This window comes from Antrostomus carolinensis, unplaced genomic scaffold (genome assembly GCF_000700745.2).
Source record: "Antrostomus carolinensis isolate BGI_N321 unplaced genomic scaffold, ASM70074v2 scaffold19036, whole genome shotgun sequence".
Lineage (NCBI taxonomy): Eukaryota > Metazoa > Chordata > Aves > Caprimulgiformes > Caprimulgidae > Antrostomus > Antrostomus carolinensis.
The window spans coordinates 1-19,529 of record NW_010319984.1 but is presented as its reverse complement, the minus strand read 5'-3'; the positions used below and the strand labels follow the sequence as shown (position 1 = coordinate 19,529).

General features: G+C 38.8%; 1 protein-coding gene across 1 annotated transcript in view; it reads right to left on the bottom strand.

Moving 5' to 3' along the window:
- Positions 1-18,184, bottom strand: part of DOCK10 (dedicator of cytokinesis 10) — a gene marked incomplete at its 5' end in the record, with an annotated part of 41,295 nt that extends 23,111 nt beyond the window's left edge. Inside the window, 17 exons of the mRNA XM_029085315.1 lie at positions 390-502; positions 1,187-1,311; positions 3,019-3,120; positions 3,778-3,825; positions 4,572-4,638; positions 4,802-4,916; positions 5,002-5,123; positions 5,847-5,958; positions 6,951-7,067; positions 7,196-7,371; positions 7,847-7,891; positions 9,126-9,222; positions 11,983-12,066; positions 14,122-14,268; positions 14,885-14,956; positions 16,219-16,332; positions 18,115-18,184. Of these exons, the coding sequence (XP_028941148.1) occupies positions 390-502; positions 1,187-1,311; positions 3,019-3,120; positions 3,778-3,825; positions 4,572-4,638; positions 4,802-4,916; positions 5,002-5,123; positions 5,847-5,958; positions 6,951-7,067; positions 7,196-7,371; positions 7,847-7,891; positions 9,126-9,222; positions 11,983-12,066; positions 14,122-14,268; positions 14,885-14,956; positions 16,219-16,332; positions 18,115-18,184 (1,726 nt within the window). The remainder of the gene's footprint in view (positions 1-389; positions 503-1,186; positions 1,312-3,018; positions 3,121-3,777; positions 3,826-4,571; positions 4,639-4,801; positions 4,917-5,001; positions 5,124-5,846; positions 5,959-6,950; positions 7,068-7,195; positions 7,372-7,846; positions 7,892-9,125; positions 9,223-11,982; positions 12,067-14,121; positions 14,269-14,884; positions 14,957-16,218; positions 16,333-18,114) is intronic.
- Positions 18,185-19,529: the final 1,345 nt, after the last annotated feature.

The following is a 19,529-nucleotide window of genomic DNA, read 5'->3' as shown; positions in this document are numbered from 1 at the left end:
GAGGCAGAGGATCCACCTGCTGACTTGGAAAAATACAGATGATAACCAGTTCAGAAACCTTTTGTCTAAAATCTCTGAAATCTAGTGGCATAAGCATGATTCCAATAAGGTGATGTATTAGCAGATTCAAAAAACTTTCATGCAGAGCAGGGCTGTACATAGCCCTGGATATGCAGGATGCTCTTCTTCCACATCCTTCTATTCAGTTGGGGTGCTACAAGTCAATTCCTTCCATAAAATACTTTCACTGAGGACTGGCCCATCTTCTTTTCCCATCCTGCAGTTTCAGACATTTCAAGTTTTCTGTGTGCTTGCTTCCCCAGTCCTTCCTTCGACCACATATCCCACATGGCACTGGTTCAAGCAGAAAATGAAACAGCAAAACATACCTGGTGATTCAGAGTGTAAAGACACAACAGGTCAAGGATTGTGAGGGAAACTTCTGTAGCGATATTTGCCTCTGTGTCCACATACTGTACAATGTCCGTTTCATTGGAGCTGCCTGCAACATACATAAAAGCAAGATGACGAACAATCTTCTGAGTGTAGTTAAAGACAATGTAATTCTGCAATCTGGTCATTAAGTCTCAGCACAGTAGAAATGGTCCTAACTGTACATTTAACTGAAGGGGTACCTTGAAGAAAACTTCTCACAAGAGATGAAAGGGGAGGGAATTTGAATCAACTTTTACCAGCTGCACCAGTGATGTGAGCATATTCTTTCATTGTTTCTCTTTGTCCTCAAAGGAGGAGAGAAACTTAATTGGAAAGTGGGATAGATTACTTCAATCTCATAATTGAAAGAACCTTCTGTCATGAAAAGGTCACTCTTATTGCTAGATCTAATAAATGTAATATTTCAGCCAGTGTACATCTGCTTGTACAGCAAGGTACATAACCATAGATGCAAGAGATGCTGGGAAGATGGGGAATAACTTGTCATTAAGGCTAATTAAATATGTCAGGTTATTGTAATTAATTTTGTTTCTAAATGAACTTTGACCAAATTTAAGCTCAGATTTCTTAGTCTCCTGAAAAAAAGGCAGAGTTAGCAGCTCTTTTTATGTTTAGGCTCTCCTCTTCAGGCTGTCTTTCCCTGGCACTCATGAAAACAGATTTAATTGTATAGAGTCTGATCCAAAACCCATAGAATTCCAGAGGGAAGTAAATAATTTTTTTAACTTACTTGCAGTGCTGCTGTCTATCATCTGCAAGAGTTTGGGGTTAGAAAGTGCATTTTTGCCACGGATTATTGGTAATGTTTGAGATCTGGGATGCTTGTGGCCATCATGACTAGAAGTAGAATGCATCCTGAAATTGAAAGGTATCATTTAAAAAAACAGAAATAAAGAATAAACTATCATGCCTATACACAATTTTTCCATGTCAGTTAGAATTTTCTGCAGTATTTCTCAAAGGCTAAGTTAAACAAACTGATGCAAAACTTTTAAGAGAAACAAACATGAAAAATGAGTCAGTGAGGTGGACAAAACAAAAAGATGTGCTGTGATTTCTTGAGATCACAGGAGACAAAACACACTAAGCACTGATAAAAGCATCAGATGGCTGATGTTTAGAAAACTGCCTTTGGGTGAAGAGAAACTGAGATGAGTTCTGTTAGCTCAGAATACAAGAAAAACATATCCTGCTAATGAAAGAACTAATACAGCTTCTATGAGAGGAAAAAATGATGACAAACTGACGACAGTAAAAATACATGCATGCGTATATGTGTGTTCTTTCAACCCTCTTTTATGCTGACAAATATGTCATTAATTTATAAAAAGAAGCTTAGAACTAAAATACCAATGCTTATTGTAATTTTTGAAAGGATTTTGAATTTGTAACTATAGAATTCAGCAAGATTTAACATCTTTCAAAATTCAGGTCACTTATTAAAATACACTTTTATTTAATTTATTTCTGAGTGGGTAATGCATGAAGGCCATGGAGACAGCACAAACATGACTTTATTTTCTGCGCTGCCACCATGCTGGTTCATCTGCAAACACGCAACAAAACAACAGTCTCCTAAAGGCTGCTTGCCAGTTCTAGCTGGGGTAAAGAAACAGTACTGCTTCTTGAAAACTGCACAGTAGAGGAACAAAGAAAGAAATATGGCAGAGAAAGCATCTTTTTTCCCCTTTGTTCCATTCCAAGATACATGCTTATAATGATAAGCATACTCTAGCTATATGTAAAGTCAATGATCCAAGCTCATAAGGAAGGGGGACTTTCTCATCATGCTCTTAGATACAACCACAAGACGCACAGAATCAAAAGTTTGCTTTCTCTCTAGAGTTTTACATTATTAACATGAAAAGGATCCCACTTTCCCCTAAAAGGATCAAAAAGATTATTAAAGATGTGCTACACCTGCAGTGTATTACCATGCAGTTCTTGAAAATAATTAAATCTTGCAACGTTTAGACCAGGAAGAGGAAGAATAAGACTAGGAAAGAAAGATTCTCTAACTGGCAATATGGACATAACAGTATAGGACTATGCTACACTTAGCAGCAAGGTGGTAAAAAGATGGGTGTTAAGCAAACCTACCCTTAAGTTTGACTTTGTGTTGCTAGATATTTCCCCCTAGGCAACACCAAGTTATTGGGGAGAAATGAATCTCCTGACATTCTAAGTGCATCCATAGATATTTACCCCTAAAGCAGTAAGATTCCATGAAAGCATAAGGTTGCAGAACTATGAATTCCTTCAGGCTGGGGAAAATTGAATTATCTTTAAAATAGGGATCTAAGCTGAAAACAACAGCTACTGTTTCTGCAATACTTAACAATACTGACAGTAACTAAGGACTCTTCTGAAAACAACAGCTTATAAGTCAAGTTGAAGTTAAAGGGACTCAATTCTTTTACGGTTTATCTCTTTAGGGGCTCCAAAATGTGTTAAATATTGTGCCAACCTCTTTTCAGTCAACACCATGACAGTGTACGAGGGCTGGAGGATGACAACAAAGGCTGTGGTTTCATAGGAGTTAACAATACAACATGTCATTACCATTGCGAGAGCAGACCCAATGCTTGGCCAGAGGAGCTCGAACCTTTAAGGGTTCCATTATTCTGGGTGGCCTGAACAAACTTAAAAGCAGCAGCAATTTTCCTGTTAAGAGAAAATAACTGTTAATCTGCTACGGAATGTGACACTGATTTTGCCATGCCTCTGAAGAATAAATACGGGTCTGAGAAAACCTGCCACGGACCATGAACTGGTTCATTTGGTGGCCTTTTGTTTTTCCACAATATGATGTATAGGCAAGTTCACAGTGGTAACATTAAATTAAAAACCAGACATCAACTGAGACAAAGTGCACATTTCACAGCTGGAACACAATCTCATGCTTTTTCAGAGAGTTGGTAGAAATAGAAGAATTCTTTAATTGCTGTGAAACATTTATCTATGCCCATTAAAACTATTCTTTCCATTATATGGACGGAAAATTGTGTTCACGTTCCTTTGTTTGACGTATGCAGAGAAATATGATTGAGAATGGCCCAGTATTTTGGATTATAAATGCAACAGTGGTTATCACATCATCACATGCAATTCATCTTTTACACCAGGTATATACTCAGATGTCCCGACCATCACAGTAACGTTGTTTGCATAAAATTAAAAATGAAGCATACATTGGCTTCAGTATGTCAGACTGCTGTTTTCAGGAGAAAACTGAAGGATACACTGTTAACCCCATTTAAACCTAATGTAACGCAGTAACATTTAAATACTGTAACATACAGTCAATAACTAGAGAATTACCTTACAATATTGCGTTTTCCTAGATATCTGAAATTTTGCAGACAAACCCTGAAAGACAGAACAACACATTTTATGTCTATTAGTGGCTTCCTAATTCCGAAAAAAATGCTAAATCTTAGTGCCTCAAAGATACTTGTGGTATATGAACCTCCTAGTAAGCAAACAGAATATAATGCAGGAGTTCCCAGCCTAGGGATGAACAAGATGTGGCACCACACCCATGTTTCCTTTCTTCATGGTTGAAGATTCCAGCTTGGTGAGAAGGAGGTGAAGACTTGGCTGCAAAAGCATTGCTGCTTCACCAGCTGGAGTTAAATAACTCGCATTTCACTTACAAGATGGTGAGGAAATTCTGAAAACAGCTACCTGTGTGGATTCTACAGACAGGCATAGATTGGATTGAGCAAGCCACCTTGGAGATGTGAAAAGTAGGTAATCCTACGTGGCTTTCCTTATGGTTTGGAAGTTTTGGGGAGCTAAATACTTTTATTTTCTCAAGGGAAAAATAGAATCTCAACCCCAGATGGGGAAACTACTAGGAAAATCTGTTTTAGGAGGAACACCCAAAGCATTATGCCCCCTGCTCATTGAAATGGCCAACATATTGGAGGATATGGATTTTATTAGTAATGTCTCATTATGACTTCAGAAAATAATGGCAAAATAATCTAAGATATAAGATTTATCTCAGCCTATTCCACTAGGTGGACAAACCCAAAGAGAAATTATTTGCAGCAGTTACTTGAGAACAGCATCTTTTAACATAAAATCAACAAACCACAAAGTGAACTTACTCTAAAATGCTGAAAAAGTCTGTTATTTCTGAGAACGGTGCTCGCAACCAGTAGGAAATCAGTGAGTCTAAAGGGAGATATTAAAATATATTATGTGTCTGTTACAGGGAATTACACTTGACCCAAAGTCTGTAAAATACGCTGATAATGATTCTAATTTAATGTTTGTTTGGATTCAGCATTCACAGTATTTCACAACAACCTAAATGAGCGAGTGCACATTTTCTTACCTTCCGAAATGGTTTTCATAATGTGAAGGAAACACATGAGAAGGCTTCTAGTCTCAGCTTGATCCAACTTGTCAAAACGAAGAGTTGATCCAATTAAAGACAAAGGTCTCATGATCTGTTGAATTGACAGCAAAGGGCCTTGTTAAGTATAGTGACAGGTTTACACATCTAGCAACTGTTTTCAATATTTGCACATGTACCTTTTCACACGTGTCAGTTCTCTCACTGTTTTTTTCATTGGTACTTGGGTTAGATTCAAGACTTGCTAAGGAAGCTCTGGAGTCAGCATGGTTTGCTGCAGAGATAGCTATTGATGAAAAGGCTGTAAATGAAAGTCATAGCAAACATGCTAAACTAAAACATTTATGGATACAAAAACTAACAAGAAAAATGGAAAACTTAAAATGTGTCACATGCTGGATTGACACCCCAGTGCTTTGAACTTCCAATAGCAAAGCTATCGATGGGTATGTTTAGTACTGAAAACATGCAACAAGTTGAAGTAAAATGATTCAGTTTGCCATTACTCATGGCACTGAAATGGCCTATTGCATTCCATAAGGCCTGACCCAAAGCCACAAAAATCAGTGGAAAGATGCCCATGCACTTCCCTGAATTCTGAAATGGGGTTTGGAGGAAGTGAACAAAGTAAGTTGTGTTTCTACCCTTCCATTAAGCCTGGAAAAAACTAAGAATACTTGCCTTCAAGAGACTTCAGGAGTTTTCGGGAGAAACATTGGAACTATTCTTAAGTCAGGTAGAGACTACAAGAATGGACTCACGCACAGGGATTTGTGAGTCCCTGGATACTGGCATCGTTCCAAAGCAGGAGAGTAAGTGAAGCAGTGGAAGAAGAGCAGCTTCACAAGAGAAATAAAAATCAATCTGAAAACACTCAAAGGGAAGAGAAACATTGCATATCATGTTTCCCCAAATATTGTATAAAATGGGTTAATGATATCCTCCATGAATACTCAGCAGAAAGCACGATGGAATGAGATACACAGAAATCTACCTGTGTGTGTGTTCAATCTGTCATTTATACCTGCTATAGAGTTCAGAACATCTTTGGAAAAGGACGTGTCCACAGAGTTTGCATGTTTCATTGCTGTCTGGCTCTGAAATCCTCCAGCTGTGCTCAAGTCATCCCTAGATCCCTGTATTTTGAAAAAAACAGAACAAACTTCAGGAAATTGTATCACTCATGACTTTCATAATGACCTGGCAGGCTTTTCCTAGACACTGAGCTTGAAAACCTACTTTCAGATGCTTAGACATGACAGCCTTAAAAGATCAAGGCCTGCCATAGTATGCCAAATAGTTACCTGCAATATGAAACCCTCTCAGAATTGAGGTTGTACAGGACAGATCAAGTCTAACTGTTTGCTGCTTAAATGCTAGCACAGCATTGGGAAAGGAGCATTAACTGCTATTAGCAATGATCAGATGGAACAGGCTCGTTTGCTGGAAGGACTGAAAGACACAACACCCCTGCAGAAATCTGTTTCTAGTTTTTAAAGCAGGGCTATGTTTATAATCCATCTAATCTTTTAAGAAACAAAGATGCTCCTCCACATGAACAGTTTACACAGGCATTTTCTGTGGTGGTAAAGCTGTTATATGATGTTTCTGTACCACTCTCCTTCAGCTACTTGTATGCATTCCCTCTGCCTCCTGGTATAGTTCATGGTCCCTCTGTTGTACCAGTGATACTGCTTGCGGGTTCATGAGGTAACCCCACGAAGAATCTGTGGGCAATGGGAGTTTTTCTTAAAACAATGTCTCCCAGCCACCTGCCAAAGGACCTGCTTGAGGACAGGGTCCTCAGCCCCCAGCCTGCGGCACCAGGGCAGCTGTACCGGACAGACTGGCTGGTGCTGCAAGCCTCTAACTTTGAGTTTCTGTGTCCTGGGTCTGTTCCAGACCCACAGACTGTCCCCTGCCAGTACAGACTCTGGGGCCCTGCAGGTGCTTTGCAAATCAAGATCTTCCCAATTAAATGTTGCGGGTCTAAACAAATCAGCATTTCCAGAACTGCATTTTGTTGGCTAATTTGTGACCAGCATAAACTTGGACCTCTTCTCACCTGATTGACTAGGTCAGACCTCAGTTTGATCGTTTCAGTGTTCTGAAAAATCACATGAATTACCTGATTGGAAGTATTGATATTGAAAAGGAACATATCCTTCATATAAATCCTTGGCATATTGTCCAAAAGCATTCCATAGAGTGGCATGTACAGGTTTGCTATTTGTGCCTGTTTTGCCTAAAAGACAGAAGATAAAACATAACCCTGAAGAAACTAATTAACGTATACTAGTGGCAAAGGAAGTTTCATATACATTTAGTGACTGTACGAACAAGCAAATATAAAAGAACAAATTGTTTCTTTACCGGCTCTGTGTATCGATCGTCAAATGAATGCTTTGCCATTAAGTTTTTAAGCACAGCCAAAGCTAAGTGCCTAATGTCCTGGTCTTCTTGCAAGGCAAAACCAACCTCCCGCAGCAGGACTCCAATTAGAAAATGTTTACGGCAAAATTCATTGGTCAGTGTGTACTCTGGAATATCTTGGAACAGAACAGATGAGAATGCTTAAATTAATATATAGGTTACATATTCCCCCATTTGCCAAAATTTTCCAGTAAATTTTATTGATTTAATCCACAGTTAAACATCGAGTTTCTGATCTGGCTGCCCCATTCTGCTCCCTCAATTGCTAGAATGCATTAATCTAATATTATTTCTTGAAATAATGCAGTTTTTACAATTTAATAATAAAAACCCAATTTTTATATATATTCCCATATGAGAATCTCAGATGTTCTGCACATAAGACTAATCACTTCTTTGAGGCACAGAGTCCAAACTGTTGTTCCCATATTCTAGCTAGAAGTTCTAAAACACATAGATCCAGACTAATTCCATTTTTGAAAATGGTAAATAATTTTTGCCTAAATTTGCCACAGTTCAGTGGTCAAAGTAAATCTTAAAGATCTTGATGCAAAATTCTGCTTACTTCTTACATGGTCATTTTGTTCATACCTGACGTTCGATATTCCTGTGTTGATTCTGAAGGCGTCACAGGGTCTTCATTTTTTCATAAATATAAAACAAAAATAGGAAAAAAAAAGTATTTTTTTACTTATTAAGTGTAAAATATGTATTTTCTTTGTATCTTTTTTTAAAAAAATTACTCAAATTTGAATGAAACAGCTTCTACTATTAAGGAAAGGTACGAGTGTCAGAACTGAACTCACTTCTTGGCGCTGAAAACTGAAGCAAAACGGAGACAAGGGCCCATAGTTTGAGAGATGCTGCATAGAGAGATGATTCTGCCTTCCACTGGAAGGTACCTTCCTCTCTCACCATCTTATAGGACCACATCCCAAGTGAACTCCCCAGAGACCATGAAAAACTGTCAGAACTGGGAATTGTGCCCAGGGCTGAACTCCCAGTGTCTTTGAAACCAAGAGGAAAAGCACCCAGTACTGGGCATTGGCCACAAAATTAGGTTTGAAATAACAGATTTCCATGCCCGAGATGGAATGCGTGGTGGCTGCTGGCTTTGGGGCACGGGCAGGGTGGATTCACTCCTGTGGTAGAGCACAGGCAAAACCTGTTCATGCTTCTCTGCAAAACATGGGTTACACATGGTATTGCCTGTCTCTCTTGCCTCACTGCTCCGGGTAAAACGCTGCAGTATGTGGTGACCAGGTGAAGTTCAAATGCACTTGGGAGAAAAGGGCTATTGCATGGGACCTGCCTGCCAGTCCTAGAGATACTCCGGAGGTAAAAGTACCAACAGCTGAGTATGTGAGAGATGTCTCCAAACTCCTGCTGCATGCCCAGCTCAGATCTTCCTGTAAAAGGAGGAGCTGTCACGTGGACAAGTCATACTTCCAACAGGAGCAGGAAAGCCAGTTCCCAAATAGTGGAGTTTCATAATGCCCTTATCACTGCCTCAGCTTCTTCCCTTCCTGCTGTACCTGTTCAACCCCTTCCCTCGCTCACCACCTCCCAAGGCTATGACAGCTTTAGTCATTAGTCCTCAAAAACAGTCCAGTTCATCCACCTCAAAACTTCCAGTGAAAGAGTCACCTCCCACTGCCTAACTGCAATGTCAGGGATTGCATTTATTTACAGGCAGACTGAAATGATGTTAATTTTTATCACACTGCTTAAGTACCACACCTGAAAAGCCACCTGGAGCCTCTATGCCTGATGTGCAGACATGATACTTCAGAGAGTCAACTGTTATCTGCTCTTTGAATCCCACGATAATTTGCTGTTGTACAGAAACCCTTTTAGGGTGGCATCTTACCAGGAATGTTTGAAGACCGTATGGGCAGGCACAGAGGGATAAAGTGCTCATGGTGACAGACTTCTTGGAGAAAGTCAAATTTGAACTGATGTAAAGTCTGAAAATCAAAACAGGCAATAGCTCCGTTCACATTAAAACAGGGAAAATGGTAAGATAGAGCTGCACTACTATTTATTTCTACCTCAAAATTCATACTCACACCCAACAATGAAACCTTACAGCTTGTTATGCCAAGCTGCATGAATGATAAACATTTGGTTTTTGTCTCTGTTATCAAATGAACTTGTCACAGTCAAACAAGCTTTTTGACTACCATTTTTCATTGAAGATGTACTGACAAATATAAGCTTGATCCAAGCTAAACATTTAAGGTATATTTAAAGCTACACTAGGTCTTTTGGTGGTATATACTACAGTATATAATCATAGTGAAATATCTTCTCTGGTTCACACATATTTGGGTCATATTTATTATGCCTTTCTTATATTTTTTTTTCCCCTCCCTCTCTTCCCCTCCACAAATACAAAGTTTCAGACACACAGGCCAGATCCAAAACTTATTTATAGTGGTGAAAACTTCCTCTATTGATGCCAGTGAGTTCAAGCTCCAAGGGATTTGGGTACTATATAATTGTGGTATTATTTCCTTAAAATCTCTCTCCCAAGAAGCCATCCATGATCTTTTGTGGAGCCTTGCAACTACGTGAAGAATTTATAATTTCTACTATAATTGGTGTGCCACTGAGATATAAAGATAATACATGACATCCAGTAATAAATTTTTCTTTCCATTTTCACTGTTCTTAGTGGTAGAAAGCAGTCATTCAGGACTACCAATACGACACTGCACTGATCCAGCTCAAACATTTGCCCTAGCATTAGTAAGTACTTGTAAAGGTCTTTTATTTATGCCCTGTGTTTAAGTCTGTCAGTCCCTAAAATTAAGTTGTAGCCTTTCTGCTGCCATCGTCAGGCTAGGATACTGGGAATATGCACTCTTCAGAGTCTACTGAGCAGCGGATAGTGGGGAATTTTCCCCTGAAATGCTTTATTGCACTGTAGTACCTCACCAGGAATACAGCTGGACATGCGATTCAGGTCTAACAGCAAATAAAGAAATGAAGCACCTGAAATGTGTTTCCCAAGAGGAACTGTGACATTTTGAGGGAAAACAACAATGAACTGCGTTCTAATGAGATATTTCAACTTTTGAATAAATATTTCTCAAAACAATTTTTAAATGTCAAAATACAGAATTCTGTGAGGGATATTTCCGTGGGACAGAAATGATGGTGCTTCACTCACAATTACAATACATTCAAACTGCAATGTTATAGACTGATATACCCATAAACTAGTTATTCAAGCAGCAATACACACTGTTCTATTTTCTGAAGCTAGAGGTCAGATTGCAGTATCATCTTTTTGATACATAAACAATCCAGTTACAGAAGCAAAAGACACAGAAAGAAATCCTGCAGCACGTTTAAATGACTGACTCTTACTTATGTGTCTGACTGAAAATGGGAACAGTGCAAGGCCTCTCTCTCCTTGAGGTCAGAAATCTCTGATTTTATTTTGTGGATATTGATTTCAAGTATTGCAAAGCCTGTTCCCATGGTACATCTGTCTCAGGTCTGCAGGGATCCTGCTTCCACGCATCCTGGCAGATGGTTCTGGAGGGATGCTGGGTGGCTGGCAACGCGCACGCACTTACTGCCAAGGAGGTGCTAAGTTCTGCTCTGCACACTGGGCTCAGGTTTTTCCACTGGTCATTAATTGCCTTTTTAAATTAAAAATCTGCTTTTGTGGTTGAATGTATTTAGGGAAATTTGAAATGTGGAAACAATTTTCAGATTGCAGAATATTATTTACAGAATTACAGGCTTCAGGCTATAACATTAATATCAGGAGACTTGATTCTACAACTGTTCCAGAGATTAGGTGAAAGACCCGAGTGCAGTATGAAGATGGCTTTAGTAAAAAGCAAAACAGACCTGGAGTAACCTCACTCATTAGCTACAAATGCCCAGTTCATCACTAAAGAATTACAAAAAGTTAATGGACAAAAGTTCTGTAAGCTTTTTGGGAAAGATGAGTCATTCAAAGCCTATAGTTTGAACACATTCTGTTATCTATCATCTTGTACCGCTCCAGTATGATAGCTCCAGTATGAAACCCAGTCAGGGAAGAGAAAAAGCCTGTGAATCATCCTAATGGAAGAGTAAAGGAGTCAAGCAGAATAATTTGGGGACCTCTTGCAGTTTGAAATTTATTGTTCAAACTACATCACTGACTATTACAGGTATTATAGAAGAAATTCAGGCTGCAGGGAATTTTCCTCATAGCAAGCACAAACTAATTTGGAACAGATTGGCTTTCTTGCATCAGTGAGGTAGGAGCATTACCACCCATTCAAAGTAACTGAGATATTACATTCTCACTTGAGTTTACACTTACTTTAATCTCCTCAAAGAAAATTACTGCCATTTGCTGCTGATATTTATAGACCAAACCACAAGCGTACTCTACAAAGAATCAAAATTTAAATTCAAAGAATTTCTGATGGGTCAGCCTTTTGCACGCTTTTGTCTGAGCAACCTTTGCAGAGTCCTCTCTTGCAGGGCTCAGTGAGTAGTTGTTTGGAGATGGCTATTTACTCTTAGAAAAGGAGATAGATGGTTCAAAACCAAGAGGTTTTAATACATATTTACAGTAAATGTTTTCAATCACTTGAGTTCTGAGCATGAAGACACAAAGTAGATTGTAAATAGTTTCAATATAAAAATATTCTGATAGTGAGTCACTTTGGAAAAAACAAAAACAAGCAAAAAAAAAAAATAAATCAAAACTATACCTTGCTATCTCCTGTTCCAAACATACTTATATAATTGTTGACCATCTTGAAAACAAATCCACGATCCATAAATGTAAAAGAGCGCTAAGAAAGGGGGGGAAAAAAGAATTATTTTACAGACAAAAAAGCAGTACATGCCCTCACTTACCTGGCTGTTTGCCTTGTGTCACCTATAAACTTGAATCATCCGCGCAGGTCGAGTTAATCTTACAGCAGGGCAAGGAAAACCAGGGAACTGGTAAATCTATCTTCATTTTAAAATGTATTCTCAGTAATAATAAATTGATCAAACTTTTCATTTTCACTGTGTCTACAGTCTAAAATAACTATCACAGTGAACAGAGCACTAGGAAAAAGCTTATCTAATCAAAGTCATTCATGTACTGCAACACTCAATCACTAGAGGTGGTGCGTGATGGGAGCTGACCTGAATATCTCCTTCAGTGACAGAGCAGTGACTCTTGAGGAATCAATCCAGCCACAATACTCTCTGTCTATGAGCTACATTATCTCTCTGGAAGAAATATGTCACTACCTTACTTTACGATGAGAACACTGCTCTTGCTGGCTGATGGGGCTAAATAGCCCGAAGGTGTAAAGGTTTTTCAGAGCCTTGGTGCTACAGTTACTAACATTTTTTCCTTGCAGAGTCAGCCTACCAGATAAGGAATGCAATCTTTAACTCCCCCCTTTTCTGGTGTTCCTGAACTATGCAAAACTAGAAAAGCTCCGAGCCTTCTGCCACACAGCAGTCAAACAAGGCTGCTGCAATCCCAGCCTGGAGAAAGCCATATTATCTCTAACCTATGGAATTCTTTCTGGCAAAGTAGATTCTAAAAGAAATTAAAACACAGCCATATCATAGAATCATGGCCTTGAACACTTCCAGGGAAGAAGCATTCACAACTTCTTTGGACAAGCTGTTCCAGCGTCTCACCACCCTCACAGTAAAAAATTTCTTCCTAATATCTCATCTAAACACATGCTGTATCATATAACACAACATTACTGTCTTCTGAATTCAGCAGAGCAACACACAGAAATAGCATGCAAATCTGCAACATCTCCACAGATGCAACACCAGACAGCTCCTGAGTAAGCCCCTCCATCTATGCTCCTGCCTCAAACCAGCATCATCTTCCAAATGATGTAACACTACGGATAGATACAGCTTAACATCAATATGCCTACAGCAACCAGGACTTCCATATTGCATCGGCAATGGATGTCAACACAGTGGACAGTAAGTTTATAATTTATTCCACCTATGTATGAAAGGAGAAAAATCTACCTTCAGTTTGTGGTTGTCTTCCTTATAACATCACTGGAATATTTTATTGCTGAAACACCGCTCTCTTTTAATGCTGTGCTTCACTTTATCATAAGATTTGAGCCTGGGTTTCAGTGTGTACTATATACAGTGTTCTGTACATCATTAATGTATGTCACTGCATTAATGGAAAGGGAGGGGTGTGAGTCCACTTTAAATCTAGATTAAGCATCTGGCCACACAACTTACTGCATGGCAAGTTGCCCATGCTCCACAGCTAATTCAGTGCTGGGAAAACAAAAAAGGATTGAGAAATATTAGGACAAAATGATAAAATGCAACCGCTTTTAGTGGCTTTTCCAAAGCATGCATGTATATTCTAATATTTGGTAAATGAAAGGGTTAAAATACTTGCAATATAGAGTTAAAATACTTGCAATTATTCTCGTTTGTAAAAGCTGCCCACTCTGGTTGTGATTAGGAAATATTAATCCATCCATAGTCATTCAGAGCTATAGTATTTAAATAAAAAATACCAGCTCAACTGTGACTATGGTTTCATTCCTCACCAAATGTTTTACTCACTTGAATGTAATGTAAGAATCCACAAAATTTGAAAACTTGGGCTGTTTTAGAGAATAGATATTTAAAGAATCAGAACTGCTTTAAAGTAGAGTTAGATAAAGCTTTTGTATTCTCAAAGACCCAAGGGCACAGGAAAACTGAACTATAGGTCAACACTACACTGGGAAACTGAGGCATCATTCACTCAGAACTGTCTTTACTCTCTTTGACTAGACTAGAATAGTCTCAAGTTTGCATTAATATGAGGAAATAAGAGCATATGCCGCAATGACAGAACATCTCACCTTGAGAAATTTGGCAGTGCTGTAGTTTGCATTCCTGGTTTCTTCAAGAGCATCTTTGTACTTCCAAACAACATGGTCTGCTAAGACCATCACAAGTGTATCCAGCTCAGTTTGAAATGATTCTGGAAACCTCTGAGTTCGAGAAACCTAAGCAGGGAATAGATCATCACCTGAGAGTGTACGATGTTGCACATTAAACCTGAAAATACATTCAGGCCAAGAATAAAAACAATAAAACACAGGTCATTCAAGAGGGAAGAAAAACATTCCTAGAGTTTCATGGGTCTATTCCGAGTATAAACCCCATAGAAGATGGGGAAATCTTATCCTCAGATTCTAGCACAAATACATTAAGAGCATCTTTGATAATCAGGCAGAAAAGAGGTGAAAGCACTGATTGCCAGCTCTGTAAGGTCTGCTCAAAGCAGAGTTCTAGATCATTTATGTGCTGTCTGGCATAATCACCTGTTGGTAACCAGCAGAAATTAGAGAATTTTCACTCCATTCTAACCCTGCCATTACAAAGCTGATACAACTGTATTTTTGGCCCACCACTTCTGTACAAGCAAGAATAGGTTTGCACTTAGCAGGTAATATAATGTTTTTATGGGTAAAACCAGTATTTTACAAAGTATAACAGTGTTTCTTTTTTTTGACCAGTCAAGAAGAAAAGTCCAAGTATGTGTATTTCCCAGGATTCTGCGTTTTATATTTTCCCTAAGGGACTGATTGCCTACTTAATTGAGATCACATATATACTTGCCTTTGTTTTGTTTGTATCAACCAAATGCTGTGCCATTGATTTTAAGATAACTGCAAAGAAGAACCAGGAATGCTGTTCAAAAGAAAGAAAAAAGAGATTAGGAAAAATTATTATCTGATAAATACTTTACAATGCATTACCATTCCTTATAGATGGATTACATTTCTCAGTAATGCACAACGATAAGCTCTACATGACAAACAAACTGAAGAGCCTAAGTGCCATGTATCTGAGTAACACTGGATCATGTCCTTTAGAGAGCTGAAGCCATCTCAGGTACTTTGTCACTGTGGCTTTGTGCAACAGGGTGCCCGCAAACACCACTCCTACAATCCTTCCGTTCTTGCTGAGCACTGTCTTCATTGTTTGTTTGCAGGTAACTGGCAAAACTGTATGATGCAGAGAACCTCAGAGAACAGAAGCTGAGAATAAACTGCTTTGTTAGTCCCAACAGATTGATAATTTGTCCCAAAATAAGATGGTTAATAAGATTAATTAATTAATTAATTAATCTTAATAAAATAAGATTTGTTCAAAAGATAAACAGAATCATTCTTCAAATACCGTTCATAAAAGTGAAAAAGATATCCTCACATATATCAGAAGACATCTCAGGAGATAAGTGAAACAAATACACTCAAAAAGCTTACAAATTGCAAAAAAACCCCCACAACAAGCCCAACCACAAGTACTTTTGCAAGGCCTAGGTTTCCTGCAGGCCGGCTTTTCTGCTTTTTTTCAGCCTATTTTTGATATTCCAGTGGCTTAGCACAGGAAATAGGAACTGGCTGACCCTATAAACAGTTGAACATATTTTTGCCACTGGAAACTCCTGAGCTGGACTGGCTAGTTCTTTTACCATAACCAACAACCTCAGTGATGGAGCTTGCACATGTATGAACTTTGCAGACCTGGTTTGATATAAGAAACCTCAATCATTCTCATTTTGTTCCCTGTCAATCAAAGGTAGCAGCTGAAATCAGATACAAATGTCTTACTTTCAGATTAATATTCTCCCAGCATCTTCCAAAATAGACATGAAAAAAAAGTATCCTAAAAGTAATTGCTCACATCATATTGTATAAGAATTAGGTTTCCAACTCAGACTGAGCTGTAAAAGACAGGAGGAATTTTATTATGCAAAGCACATCATCCTGAGAAACATGTTATGCTGTAGCAAGTCTGCCAAGTCTGTTCTGTTGAATCACTGCAGGATGTGATTTGTGCAAAGCTCATACCAGGAAAGAGGAGAGGAGAAAGAGATGCAACAAGTGAGTTTTAGGCAGAAAACCAGTAGTAAAACTACAAAAGTGCTAATTCAAGCTATTATTCACCTTTAAAACCTGTTTCACTGTTACTTGGTCATTTAACTTCAGAAGACCAGTCATATTCTTGGCCAGCTCCTCATGAACAGTCCTTTCTTCAAATGATTTGGACCTGAACACATACTGAAGAAGAAAGGAAAAATAAAAATTATTAAAATGTACATTAAAACAAATATGAAATCCTCAGTAGGAGAAGATAAATAATTTATACACTGCTAACAGCTGACAATCTTTGCTGCCAAAATATCCTGACTGAACAATACTCTCACATAAAGTTTATTTCCCCTAGCAGTAACAGCACAACACCACTCCCCTACAAAATCCCAGTTTTAAACACGACTTCCTGTTGATTTCACCTTCACGTGAACCCAGAGGAATTTCTGATTAAAAATCTGCTATGATTTATTTTTTCAACAGAGCACGGGATCCTGACACCTCTAAACTGCCTTTCAAGCCATCTTGCCAGGGGGAATAAAAGAATATGCAAGCAGAGGGACTATGGAGGGTTTTACACCCACCTAGTCAGGGCCACCTTTCACTTGCCCCTTTCTTCCAGTGGCAACAGCTAGTCAGAGCTGGTAACAACTCTTCATCCTGAAAGGTGTAGAGCACCCTCTGGAGCTGATAGAAGGGGAAAACTATATCCCTTTTAGAAATCAAGCCCTCAAGAGAGGAATTTATCTGTGAAGTTGCTCAGAACTCATAGATCTAGTATGAGTGTTATTCAACATTTTAAGTATTTTAACATCATTTGGTACCGAGATCCATTACTCCCTTCCCTAAAGCAAGAGCTCTGCCAGTACATCAGTTGGGCTGAAATACCTTTTAAATTTAACCAGGTAGGTAAAAGAAAGGAATATCACTTGAAAATATCTTATTAATATTCAGCCTTGTTTCCACAGCAGATACCATAAGCTTCTCCTTGTGCAGTTTGACACTTCTGGGTCCAGTTATTTAAGTCAGTGAAATTTTACATTATTATTGCATCCGAGTGACTCATAATTCTCAACTTACTTATTCCCAAAACAGCATTTCTAAAGTAGGTATTAATTTCCTTATAGATGGATAAAAGAGATTAACAGCTATTGGCTTTTAACTGCTGCTGGAAATGGGAAAACAAGCTAAATGGGCTTTTGGCGTGGCCTAATGAACACCCGTTATTTCAGATATTTAGCTGCAATAGGTGTCTATTGCAATTTCTAAAAGTTATTAACCAGAAGAAGTGTTAATACCCACTGGTATCTACCTAGCTGAAGTTTCATGATTTTTCATCCCCCTTTCCTCCTCTCAAACTGTGCAGGGTGGGAAATTCTCAGTTTAACACCATTTCACAAAGACTAATGCTAAGCCTATGCTCCTAGAAGCTCAGCAGAAGTGCAGTTGCACTAGGTCTTGCTTCTAAAATGTAAGCTCCAGTCATCAGCTGACTATGGGGAACTGTCCCTCCCACATCCCAGTACCCTTTAAGAGTACACTGTAGCTTCCTCCTCCTGTGCTTGCTGAACTTGGTGTCCTATGGAAAGAAAGCTACATCATGCAGAGGAAACATGAGCAGCCCTTTGTTCTTCTCAACCAAGTAAGGTTGCGAGCCAGGATGCAGCAGAATTTGGTGGAGGACACTCCATGGCATGTCCCTGCTCTACAGGATGCCCTTAAAGTACAGAGAGGCAGTGTAATTTGTTCAAGGTTACACAAGAAACTTATGGCAGAGGAGAGGAATTGACTTAGCCTCTTCCAAATCTTACATACGTTTCCTAACCAGTCACCTAGCCTACTAGGGGCAGAAAGCTATGATGAAAATGCAGAGAAAACTACAAACAAGTGCAGCTAAGAGTAAACAGGAAAAAGCCCCACCAAAACCAAAACCCCCCCATAAACCAGGTAACAGTATAACAGCAATCATACCGTCACATAAGAATTAATGCAGTTGTCTAGTTGTTCTTCATGGCACTTAGCAACAATATTAGTAAGAACCCTGCAAGATAAAAAAAAATAAAAAATTAAAATTGAGCTGTTTTGTGTCATAAGGTAGAGAAAGTCTGACACATCACATTGCTCTGTCCTTGTCACCTCATTTAAAACAGTCTATGAGATCCAAATGATGAATAGTATGTACAGAAACTATCCCACTGGGAAAAAACAGTCACTCCTTGGGCCCTCCACTTGCATGGACTGTGCTGTTATATATGCATTCATCTAAAAAAATGCACCCAGTTTTAATTATTATAACTGTATTGACATTACAACAGAAGAAAACAATTAACTAACTAAAGTTTATATAGACCTTGGATGATTAGGAGTAAGAAAAATTAGAGTATGTTAATGAAACAGAGAACCAAGAGCCTATTTCTCTGGGCATGCTACTTGTCTGGTTCTCTCAGATCTTGGTAGTTCTGTAAAACTCTGATACTTTGCTTATGATGGCACTGTTGATCAAAGACAAAGTTGAGCCTAGGCTCAAGCCCAAGCATGCCCTTCTCCTGCACTGTGTGCCCATAACCTCGGACTTAGCCCCAGCCTGTGTGCCCAAGCACTCAGGAACAAAAGGCCAAGCACAGCACCCTTTCATTTCTGCTCAGCAGGGAGCGGCTGGACACTTGGTGCAACCATAGATGCTTTAAGCTTCTGCAGATCAGCTTGGTGAATAGCAAGATGGAAGAAAATTGCCTGGGTCATGCTGGAACTTGCTCAAACAATCTGAGCTTCTACTAAAAGCAAAGATGGCACTACTGGAGACCAACTGTTTCAGCAAAGTTTTCTCTACAATTTGTACATGGGCCATCTTCGAGATCACTCAGTTTCAGAAAACACAAGTCTGATGAAGAAGTCTCCTTCAACTTAACCATGAGAGTTCTTCTTGATTACTGGGAACTCATTTTCTCCACATTACTTAATATAGGAAAGACTCTGCAATTTTATAATCTTATTTTTATGTTAAAAGAGTGTGGAGGAAACAGTTCTGAAATAATTCTCAAATGTAAAAAATTAGTGAACCCTATCTCAAATTCAGGGGTATGCATAGTAACAGTATGACTAAAATGGATTGTTAATATGCCTAACTGTGGTCCACATACACGCAGTCATTTTGACTAGCCTGGTGATTTTCTGCCAATTCTTATTATTGGATTCAAAAGCTTTGTAAATCTTTGAAGTTAATATTTTTCATATATCTCAGTTCTTGCTGTTAATAGGAGAAGTAAGACTTGTAGCAAAACACAAAAGCTATGACAAAACTAGTTGTGCTTGTTCCAATCCTTCAGCCTTTATTCTGAAGGTCTCTCCAGGTCTCTCCAGAGGGACCCTGACAGGCTTGAGAGGTG